Here is a 12,113-nt window from a genome sequence, read left to right on the forward strand (position 1 = left end):
TAATACGCAGCAACTCATTGCTGATGGCAAGAAAAATGATAGACAATCTGAAAACTTTATTTACACAGTCTCAAACACGAAACCTGAAAAACCATTCCCGATTCACAGAAATGGCACGTTTTTACTTGCAAATGCAACAGGTTGTCGGCAGATTAAAACAGTTTTGGTGAAACATCAATGTTGTTGATCCTTAATACGGTCTGTGGCTGAATAATAACTGTGGAGAAAAAAAGTTGAATTAATGCACTGGTGAAAAATCTCAAATAATAAATTTAAAATCTAGCTTTTACTTATAATTCCTCATACTTCTCTTTCTTTGGAATCGATGCCTCTTCCAGAATCTCATATGCACCATTGGCCAGGATTCAGTCTTCTCGATGACTGTAGCGTGAACTTGTACTAAATCACGGCTGAGCATCAAAGAACAGACATGATCAAATCGGTTATTAGATGAATATTACAGGTTTAATAAAACATCAGCTCTACTGACAGCATCTGAAACATGCAGTCAGTAACTAAAGAAGCGGTTTGTAAAAAACGTGTTGTCAGTCTTGTACAGTGCTGAGAAAAAGTGTCATCATATATTTAACTAAACCGATCAATGCAAAAAACCTATCCCTGGGATCGTCAGCCTATGAAACAGATTTATTATGAGGAAAATAAAATGAGAGAATATACAAAATTTCATTATAGTCAAAAATCATTACTGTGTAAACCTCATAGTACTTTACAGTTACATTTGCCTTCTTACTTACCTAAGAAGTGGTTTTCCAATAAGAGTGAAATCATTTCCTCCAACTAACAACACCTGCAAAAAAAGCATTAGCATAAAATTTGAATTACTATACAAATATTATATTCTGTGTTGCATGCAAATAGAAGGTGACAAAACTAACAAAATTTAGAAAGCAAAACAAGCATTTACTAAGTTTAGGAGTAATGCCATGGAGAATGTGTATTTTTTTGCATACCTTTTATTTTTTGCATTACTTTGCATATTAACTTTTTATATTATACACAATATATCTGTTAAAGGAGAATTCCACTTCTAGAACAACAATTCACAAATAATTTACTCACTCTCTTGTCATCCAAGATGTTCATGTCTTTCTGTCTTCAGTTGTGAAGAAATTATGTTTTTTGAGGAAAACATTTCAGGATTTTTCTCCATATAATGGACTTTATTGGTGCCCCCATTTTGAACTTCCAAAATGTAGTTTAAATGCAGCTTCAAAGGGTTCTCCCAGCAGAGGAAGAAGGGTCTTATCTAGCAAAACGATCTGTCATTTCTTTGGGAAAATAAAAATGTGTATACTTTTTAAGCACAAAAGCTTGTGTAGCACAGGCTCTGGGATGCGCGTCCACAACGCCACGTACTACTGAATCACGCCGAAAGGTCACGCGGAACTACAGACCTAGTGTTTACAAAGTGAACGCGCAAAGACTATTGAAGTGCAAGTAAGTCAAACGATGTCGGACAATTCTTAAGTTGAAGGAGAAAATAAGATGGCGTTTTTCGCCATACTCTTCCTTTTTTGAGCCGGAGTACAGAGATGATGAACTTAGACGTTATTCGTAGTAGTGATGGGAAGTTCGGATCATTTTACTGACTCGGACCTTTGAGTCTCGTTCAGCAAAATGAACAAATCTTTTTAAGTCATTTCGCTCATTTTAGCAAAATATAATTAAAATGTTACATGTTACTTCCGTAACATATGTACTGCTTACACAAACGCTGATCATACTACAAACAAGACAAAACTATAATGCTATAAGAAACAAAAACAAAGTCACATTAAAGATCTGTTCAAAATGAACTAATTGTTCAAGAACGACCCATTACTAATTCATAGCATCGTGGATGCGCATCCCAGAGCCTGTGCTACACCAGCTTTTGTGCTTAAAAAGTATACACAAATTTCAAGAAGTTCAAAATCGGGGCACCAATAAAGTCCATTATATGGAGAAATATCCTGAAATGCTGTCCTCAAAAATTTCTTTACAACTGAAGACAGAAAGACATGAACATCTTGAACATACATTTTGGACATTTAAAGTTGCAGGCACCATAGAAGTCCACTATATGGAGAGGAATCATGAAACGTTTTCTTCAAAAACCATAATTTCTTTACGACTTAAGAAAGACATGAGCATCTTGGATGACAAGGGGGTGAGTAAATTATTTGTAAATTGTTGTTCTGGAGTTCTCCTTTAAATTATTTCTCAGTATCAGCCAAATAATGAATGACAGGTAACTGGAATACTGCTGTACAGTAATCTGTGTGAATATCTGAATGTAGTGTATGAGCGAATAAAAAAACCTTTTCCATTCTTATCCGGTCGCCACATGCTGCATCAATGTGGTTTTCGATGAGGATCAGGTCTTCATTGGTCACTTTCCACTGACGGCTGGCAAAATGAACTACAGCAAACAAGCGTCCATACTCTCCCTTCTCAATCAGGCCGTTCACCTTCTGCACAACAGCTGTGAAAATCAGATGAAAGAGACAGTCATGAAAAAACACGGTAAAATACAAGAAAATCTGACAGGAAATCACCATCCCACTCTGCCTTCATCACAGTATCTTCAGGTTGGACAGAATAAAACGTAAAACTTTTAATACTAAACAAATATGAATCCATTCAAGATCCTCTTCAAAAGTTTTTGGTTTACAACCTTCTAACAATGACCCCAGATTGGTCATTTTGAAATGCAATTTCAGATATGTAATGCTTTTATAGAACTTATTAAAGACTTGCTGCTGACCTCAGATCAGCCGCTCACTTGCCTTGATGATGTTTTTCCTCTTCTACAGGATCAAATTCAGGCAATTCAGGCCACGGCGGTCTGGATAGGGACGTCTGTGGTACATAACTGACAGCACATTCAACTAGGTCAGTATAATAAACACACAACTTGATTTCAAGGATTAGTTCACTTCCAGAACAAAAATTTAAAGATAATGTACTCACCCCCTTTTCTTCCAAGACATTCATGTCTTTCTGTCTTCAGTCGTAAAGAAATAATGTTTTTTGAGGAAAACATTTCAGGATTCCTCTCCATATAGTGGACTTCAATGGTGCCCATGAGTTTGTACTTCCAAAATGCAGTTTAAATGCAGCTTCGAAATAAAACAGCGATGTAGGACGATTTTGAAATTGGAGGAGAAAATGAGATGGGAGTTTTTTGACATACCCTCACTGTTTTAAACCAGAAAAAACTGTTCATGCAGACCTAGACGAGACGAGCATTTGAGGTTAAAAAGTATATAAATTAAAAAATATATAAACAACTGATTGTTTTGCTAGATAGGACCCTTCTTCCTCAGATGGGATTATTAAGAGCATTTTGAAGCTGCATTTCAACTACATTTTGGACATTCAAAGTTGCAGGCACCATAAAAGTCCACTATATGGAGAGGAATCATGAAATGTTTTCTTCAAAAAACACTTTCTTTACGACTTAAGAAAGAAAGACATGAACATCTTGAATTTTGTTCTGGAAGTAAACTACTTACTTAACACTAAAGATATGCAAGAACAAGGCAACTATTAAAAAATTCATCAACAAGTCAGAAAAATAAAAATAGTCTTTCTAGTATACAGACTGAGCCTGAAACAAGAGGCTTACTTTTTTCAAACAACTATAAAATCTTGTTTTCCAGCACTAAATTAAAAAAAAAATAATAATAATAATATAAAAACTGGTAATCATAACTTTTTAGGAATTTCTAGCAATTCTGGGTTTATATCTTACAATTCTGAACAGTGATTTAAAAAAGGCAGAATTGTGAGGTGAAAAGTCACAATTACCTTTATTTTTTAACCCATACCAACAATATAAGACAGGACAAAATTATTAATTTTACTATTATTATTTTTCCCCCATAATCCATAATCAATCCATGCTTTTCTAATGTACCTGCAAATGTATTTCGAATGGCCTGCATTTCTCCAGCAAACCAAAAGCTGAAAAGGCTAAATGTTATACATTTAGGAATCTCAAAAGAGACCAAAACACACATGCACACTACAAGATGTTTACCTCGCAGGATAAATGATGCTGCTGGAGCTTTGGAAGCGCGTCAGTGCAGGAACCAAACAACCTGCAAACATTTCACAGTGAATATTCATCTAGATATACAGTCATACATATATAAAACTATACTGACATATGAAATTATTACTATTGTGTGACATTTGTCCATATTAATTCTGTAAAATTATTATAACTTACTGAACTCGACCTCCACAAAATTCATATTTTAACTTTTAACGAAATGTTTACATATTTTTTTTCTCCAAAGAATTGAAACTGACACCAACTGAACCCTTCACATGGCACACTGCATTAACATTAACAACAAACAGATTCGTGCTGACAGTTTACACGTATGTATCTACATACAAATATAGAATTATACAGACGTGTCGGCGTGTTTTGTGATAAATGCGCTCCTGCGGTGCGGAGAAGCCGCAGCATCCCAGTAATATTCCCTCGATTCAAAGTCATCGCCATGGTGAGTGAGTGCCGGAAGCACAATGTGAGAGATGGGGAGGGAAATACTTTCCGACGAAAACATTACCACAATGCAATGGTTCCTAGCTGAACTTTCTTCTTCTTTCATTTTAATGGCGGTTGACAAACCAGCGTACAAAGCTGCATTTCCGCCACATGCTGGACTGGAGTTGAAGAAACTACAGTCAATCCATCACGCTGCGTTCAAACCCGTCATTAATATATTCTGACTGATTTTGTGCGGTTACTTAAAAAAACCTGAAGCGAAATGTTGATTTCAAATCATCTTGATACATGTATTTAAATCTTTATCCATTAAAATATCAATCTGTTTCTGGTGAAACTGTCTCAGTTGCTATTATTTTATTCTTTTTTTTTTTTTTTTTTTTTTTTTTTTTTTTAAATTAAGTACTTTTCCCACTCGTTGAAGGTTGCAGGACAAAAAGAGAACAACTTCTGTCCGTCATATCTGGAATGCGTTAGTTAATTTCTGTAAATGTGCGAGATTCCCGATTCATTAGCTGCTAATAAGTTAATAATTAAAAGTACAACAAAGTACACTAGACGGTTAAACTATCTGTGTTTATAATTATTAAAATATTATTAAGAAATATAAGAAATACAAATTTGCGATGTCAAACAGCATAATGAACTGTTTTCGAACAGCTACAATTAACTAGAGGCCAATGACACAGTTAAAGGAGAAGTCCACTTCCATAACAATGATTCACATATAATGTACTCACCCCCTTGTCATCCAAGATGTTCATGTCTTTCTTAATTTCAGCATTTTTCTCCATATAATGGACTGATGTGGTGCCTCGATTTTGAACTTCTGAATTTTGAACGATCCCAAATGCGGTTGTAAACGATGCCAGCCAAGGAAAAATGGTCTTATCTAGCAAAACGATCAGTTATTTTTATAAAAATAATACAACTTATATACTTTTTAATGTCAAACGCTGGTCTTGTCTTACTGTGCCTGGACAGTTTTTTTTTCCGGTTCATGACAGTTAGGGTATGTCAAAAAACTCCCGTTTCATGTTCTCCCTCATCTTCAAAATTGCCCTATATCACCTTTTTTGTTAAGGGGGTTTGATCTTCTTTGCATGCTCACTTTGCAAAGACTGGGTCGGTACTTCTGCAGCGATGTAGGATGATTTTAAAATGATTTGAAGGAGAAAATACGATTGGAGTTTTTTGACATACCCTAACTGTCTTGAGCCAGAATACACAGAGCTCAGGGAGAGCAAGACAAGACGAGCGTTTGAAAATAAAAAGTATTTAAATTGTTTTTTTTTTTTTATGAAAACCATCCGTTTCGCTAGATAAGACCCTTCTTTCTCGGCTGGGATCGTTTACAACCGCATTTGTGATCGTTTGAAGCCACATTTAAACTGTATTTTGGAAGTTTAAAATCGGGGCACCATATCAGTCCAAGAAAATGCTGAAATGTTTTCCTCAAAAAACAATTTCTTTACGACTGAAGAAAAGAAAGACATGAATATGGATGACAATAGGGTCATGATATGTGAATCTTTGTTTTGGAAGTGGACTTCTCCTTTAAGGCAGCGTTGCCAAGTCCGCGGGAATTGGGCTACTTAACACTGTTGCCGCGGGTTGTTTTTCACGTCCGCGGGTTGAAGCGACCCCAATAACGTAGTATTTAGCACCTGGAACGCTAATTTTACCAGGGGAACCCCGCTAAAAAACGCGAACGCGAGTTTTGAGTAGCAATTGGGCAGGTTTTATTATGAAAACCTGGCAACCACGGACACCTGTCTCGCACAGGGTACAGCTTCGACAGAAAACTAACGATGAACTGAATTGTTCTACCTACTGGATTGTGATTTTTATGAATAAATGAATTCTTGAACAAAAATAAAGTACAAGCATAAACAGGCTGATTCGAATCAAAGCAATAAACACGGAATACTATGCATTTCTCACAGTTTAACAGAAGACAAAGGAAAACACTGTTCTGTAGTACATCAATATTTTATTTTTGTGACACAGAAACTCCTGAACTTCAACACCTCTGTAGATTCATTCACACATCAGTGTTTTGTTCCAGATGCGCAGAGGTAAGACTGGATTAAGTTAATGCAGTCATAAATAATTGTAATAAATATCAAGTAAATGTACAACACATATTTCACTGCATTCAGCTTTTTGTGCGGATGTCTTTTCATAGACTTCTCCTACTCTTCTCCAAGGAGACAGCAAGAAAAAAACATGAAGGGACTATCTTTGATAGCAGCAGTTGACCATATCAAAAAAATAAAATAAAATAAAAACACACACGCACACCCACAAAACCCTATTATAGTGCTGAAATGCTGATATTTTCAATGAAGTACATCTATGGTAGCATCAAGTGCGTTTGTAATGATGGCTGTACATTACAGAACTCGTAACGCAATTAAATGTTTCACCAGAAATGTTACAACCGATTTCCAGGAAAGATTCGGAAATCCTATAAAGAACATCCAATTCATATTTCAATTTCAAAACGGTATCATCTTTATAGACACAGAAAAGGTGATTTAAAAATCAACAAAATTAAAATAGCTTTCTAAAAACATTTTCTCTTTGGGAGGGAGAGGGTTAAAATAACGACCTTTAAAAAACAAAACAAAACACCGAAGCGATCTGTAAATGTTGGGTTCTCCAAAGGAGATTTTCATGCACTAGAGTTTCGGGTGCAAAATCATCCCTCATAAGCGATAAAACTTTGTTGACTGCAGCAGTGCCATTAGGTAATGCAGTTGGCAACCTAAAAGTATTCAAGAATGAATGTCATTTTGGCAACCAAGACCATAAACGTAGCACCGCTCCAAACTGAAGAGCGCGGCAGGGAGGATCTCGCATTCAGTTTGCAGCAAACGTCTTTCCGCATCGGAAATGAAAACGGATACAGTTCAGCGCTCTTTATGTTACTATAGCTTGTTTCTGTACATGACTTACCTCAGTTACAGACCTGAACAGCATATGTACCTTTAATAATATAGGCAGATATTAATGTCGTAAAGCGATCTTGCCATTTATAGTTCAAATTCCTAAATATGCTCGATGACATGCGTACTTGTAGTTCCCGGACAGAGCCTGTAGCTTCAACAGTTCCTTGAAATGTTTGAATCGTTGAGGGCATAAACCCTTTCAAGCCTCTAAATGGGTAAATCTCACAAAACCTGTCAAGAACATACTAAAGAAAAGGCGTAAAGAAAATGAAGTATAATTTAAGACCATTGAGATGTTTGACATTACATTCATGACAATTAATTGATTACACAACAAAATGTCTGGTGCATTGCCTGGTCAATTTAGAACAAAGCAACAACACAAACCAAAAACAAAACAAAAAAAAAAGCCAAACATATCAGGTGTATTGCAGTACTGAGAATTCGAGAAATTGCAAAAAAAAGGGAAAAATGAAAAAATCTGAGATGCATTAGGGTAATGAGAATTAGGAAAAAATGCAAACAAAAAGAAACAATATCAGGTGCATTAAAGCAATGAAAATTGAAGGAAAATGGCAAAAAAAAAAGAAGAAAAAAATATCAGGTGCATTACGGTAATGAGAACTGAGGTAAAATGCCCCCCCAAAATCTGAGATGTATTAGGGTAATGACATTCGAGCAGAAAAAAAACAGGTGCAATATGGTAATGAGAACTGGGGGGAAAATGCAAAGAAAAAGGAACAATATCAGATGCATTAGGGTAATGAGAATTAGGGAAAATGCAAACAAAAAGAAACAATATCAGCTGCATTACTTTAATGAGAATTAGGAAAAAAATGCCTAAAAAAAAAATTACAGGTGCATTAGGGTAATAGGCATTAAAGTAAAATGCCCCCCAAAAATCGGAGGGGCATTAGGGTATTGACAACTGAGGGGAAAAAACAGGTGCATTATGGTAATGAGAATTGGGGGAAAATGCAAAGAAAAAAAAAATTCTAAGGTGCATTAGGGTAATGAAAATTGAGGGAAATTACAAAAAAATCAGGTGCATTATGGTAATGAGAACTGGGGAAAATGCAAAGAAAAAAAATCAGTTGCATTAGGGTAATGAGAATTCGAGGAAATTCAAAATAAGAAAAAAATCTGGTGCATTGTGATAATGAGAACTGAGGGAAAATGCAACAAAAAAATTCAGAGGTGCATTAGGGTAATGTGAATTGAGGGAAAATGCAAAAAAAAAAAAAAAAAATGAAATGAATTAAAAGGGGAAAATCCATGTTTTAGGGTAATGAGATTTGGGTCAAAATGCAAACAAAGGAAAACAAAAATTAAATGGCACAAAAAAGGTTAATCTGTTGGACATGTTCTTGACTGATTTAGTGAGACTCACCCCAAATGTATACTGAAAGATGCAAGTATAACTTTGAGCCGCAGGTTAAAGTCCTTTGCAAAGCTAAAATCGTCATCTCTGTAGATGAATGTGCGTCAACAATCACTGTCACTAATGGAGAGAAGGCGGCGGCAGTGATTGAGGCACACTGGGAATGCAAAGATGAAAGACTGATTAAATGAGAAGAAGAGAGAGAGAGAGATTAAATGTTTAAAAAGGGAGAAAAGCAGTTACAGTGCCATTTCCTTCGCATTTGTTGATGAACAGCACATGTAGATCATTTTATAAAATTGTGGCTTACTCTTGCCGCTGTCAAACTCGCTGCCCACCGTCAAACACACGCAAGCGCTAGTCTAGTAAAGGCAAATTGGTCTGGGCTGTTCAAATTCCTTCATGACTATTCTCAAAAAAGAAGTGAGAACGGATGTAATCACTTAAGGTCGTGTGGTGACCGTCTCAGACGTGGCCGACGGGGATCGGAGAAATGACGTTTAACCGCTGAGAGGATCCTCGCGATAGTGGATAGCGTAGCGCAGCTTCTCCAGCATCACGTCCAGGGAAGAGTACTGTGGCAGCTTGACCATGAACATGCAGGTCTCCACGCGAATGTAACGCAGATCTGGTGAGCCTGAAACACATGCAAACAGAGTTAATAGCTTCAAAACAATTCAAAAATACAATGGGAGTTTCATTAAAGCTGCAAGCAGTGTTGAAAGACCCCTTGCACCCAGGCTCACCGCCAGGAAAACAGCGAACGGTGAGCAATATGCATTTAAAATGGTAAATATAGGAGGAACATGTCAAAGTCATTTATATGTGCCAGACTTCTTGCTGCCAGCTGGTGGCGCTATGACTATAACTGAATATTGGCATGTAGATGTCTTCAGACCAGGACTTTGATCAAACATATGAAGTTTTGCGCAGACTGAGTTAGTGTAAAACATGACATATCCTGTTGCCAACAGATGGTGCTATGAATATAGCTTTTCATGGCATTTAGCAAGGACTCTCACCAAACATGTTAGGTAACATGTTAGGACATTTCCTGTTGCCAGAAGGTGGAGCTATGATTACAACAGGACCTTGTCCCTTAGATGCGTTAAGGCCAGGACTCTTATTGAACATGTCAAGTTTGAGGCAGATCGGACATTGTATGGCTGAGCTACAACAACTTCCTTTTATGCGGCGAGACATCAAACTTTGTCCGGCCGTCACAGACACACCCTTTAACGAAAACTCAAGATCTTCGCAATTTAAAGGGGTCATCGGATGCCCATTTTCCACAAGTTGATATGATTCTTTAGGGTCTTAATGAAAAGTCTCTAATATACTTTGATTAAAAATTCTCAGTGGTTTTGTAAAAGAACACCCTTTTTACCTTGTCAAGATGAGTTCTGCAAAAATCATCTCATTCTAAGGGGTTGTTCCTTTAAATGCCCTCTGTTCTCTCTGTGGAATGACGGTCTTGTTTACTTTAGCTGCATTTAGCCGCGTTTAGCCGCTAAACTTCCTAACTACCACGTTATAAGGAAAGGCGATTGCAAAGATTCATAAAAAACGCTTATACTCACTTCTGCTGTAGGTGAAGCTGGATCATGAATGATTCGCGCAAACATAGACGGATATATGTAAATCGGGAGGCGCATTCCCTTCACAAACAAATGCAATCCACTGCATCTTCAGCGGCTCAGATGTCGGGAGTAAATGACAACCACTACGTTCATTATTACATCCAGCAACACAACACCTCAATCGGAGATATTCTTGTCTAACTTACATCCCTGCTTCGGCATCAAAACAAGGAAAGTTACTGGACTGTGACAGCTGGTCTGAGGTAAGAGCTCATGTCAATCAACTATCGTGGGAGCGGCCTCTGTGGGTGTGACGGCACACCGACAGGCATCTGAGAACGGCTCAATTTGAAAAAGGGGATATTATTTTTACAGATTAATTAAAAACCACTGCATGGATTTTTATCATTATAGGGTAGATTTGTACATACACTGACAACACACATTAATGTTCAAACAACATGAAAAAGTGAACTTAGCATCTGATGACTCCTTTAACATCACAAATGCCTTTAGTGTAGACTGACCAAATATAATGTTGATGTGATTAAATCTCTATGAGAAGTTTGTTAGAGCGTAAAACATACCACTTCCTGCTGCCAGCAGGTGGCGCTATGACTATAACTGAATATGGTCATGGACATGTGTTTAGGACAGGACTTATCAAATGTGAAGTCTGGGGCGTATGCCTGAATTACAATGACATCCTGTTTCATGGCGAAACATCAAAGTTTGTCAGGCCACCACGGACACGCCCTTCAACGAATACTCATGATCTTCACAATTTTTATCATCATAAAGGGCTTTAGATTAGGCTGACCAAATCTGGTGTTGATCTGTTTAAATCTCTAGGGGGAGTTCATTTAAATGGCAAAAACGGCACAACACTTGACGAGAAAATTCTAAATAACAGACTTCCTGTTGGGTTTCTGAGTTTGTAAAGAGGGACTTTTGTAGGTATTGGTGTATTACATGTGTCTGCCAAATTTCGTACATGTGCGTAAAACATAGTTTGAGGGGCACTTCTTTGAAATGTTATAGGTGGCGCTATTGAGCCATTTTGACCCACTTCTGAAACCCATATCAGATGCAAATTTTCACCAGTTTTGGCATGTGTGCAAAGTTTCATGAGTTTGAGCACATTTAGGCCCTCAAAAATGTGATTCATTTTGGAGAAGAAGAAACTGAGCAACTCCAATAGGGTCCTCGCACGCGTGCAGAATTTGTTGTGTTAATTTTTGTTCATTTTTGGCCTAGATCTTTACTGATCTCATTCATGGCAACAAAGAACTCATGACACTTACCCACCGCCCCATCTGGCGGGGCGATCTTCATGGGGTAGGGGGGCACGTGAGCGGTGTCTGGACCACCATCTTTACAGGGGCAGGTGAAGGGAATTCGCTCCTGGTTGCAGGCAAACTTGATGAACTTGCTGAGCTCCTCCTGCGTGAACATCTCGAGTGCAGCCCAGAAAAACTCAATGTGCTGGTCCGTCTCCATCAGTCCCACTTGGTACATGGTGTGAGCCTGGATGAACATGATCAGGAAAACAGGTTCGGTTAGTTAACTAGTCGCAGGTGCTGTTGGTACAGAAGTGTTTATTTGGTAAGGAACCATCTAAAAAAATGGCAGTCTATAGAATATACAATCGCATGTAAATTAGCAATTAGCTA

General features: G+C 37.4%; 2 protein-coding genes across 5 annotated transcripts in view; both read right to left on the bottom strand.

The window, feature by feature from the left end:
- Positions 1 to 36: 36 nt before the first annotated feature.
- On the bottom strand, positions 37 to 4,605 carry mrpl21 (mitochondrial ribosomal protein L21). Its single transcript, XM_051115281.1, has 7 exons — positions 4,429 to 4,605; positions 4,046 to 4,106; positions 2,790 to 2,875; positions 2,322 to 2,485; positions 756 to 808; positions 307 to 410; positions 37 to 217 (listed from the first exon to the last, which is right to left on the bottom strand). The coding sequence occupies exons 1-7, from the start codon at positions 4,517 to 4,519 to the stop codon at positions 153 to 155; spliced, it is 624 nt and encodes a 207-aa protein (XP_050971238.1). The 5' UTR covers positions 4,520 to 4,605; the 3' UTR covers positions 37 to 152.
- A 3,071-nt stretch (positions 4,606 to 7,676) lies between these two features.
- LOC127168051 (probable E3 ubiquitin-protein ligase HECTD4) overlaps positions 7,677 to 12,113 on the bottom strand; it is a 76,643-nt gene continuing 72,206 nt past the window's right edge. For all 4 annotated transcript variants that reach the window (XM_051114556.1, XM_051114554.1, XM_051114555.1 and 1 more), the window contains exons 75-76: positions 11,745 to 11,967; positions 7,677 to 9,497 (exon numbers count right to left, since the gene is read on the bottom strand). In XM_051114556.1, the coding sequence (XP_050970513.1) occupies positions 9,361 to 9,497; positions 11,745 to 11,967 (360 nt within the window). In that variant the 3' untranslated portion in view covers positions 7,677 to 9,360. The remainder of the gene's footprint in view (positions 9,498 to 11,744; positions 11,968 to 12,113) is intronic.

This window comes from Labeo rohita, chromosome 7, assembly GCF_022985175.1.
Source record: "Labeo rohita strain BAU-BD-2019 chromosome 7, IGBB_LRoh.1.0, whole genome shotgun sequence".
In the NCBI taxonomy this organism is placed as follows: Eukaryota; Metazoa; Chordata; class Actinopteri; order Cypriniformes; family Cyprinidae; genus Labeo; species Labeo rohita.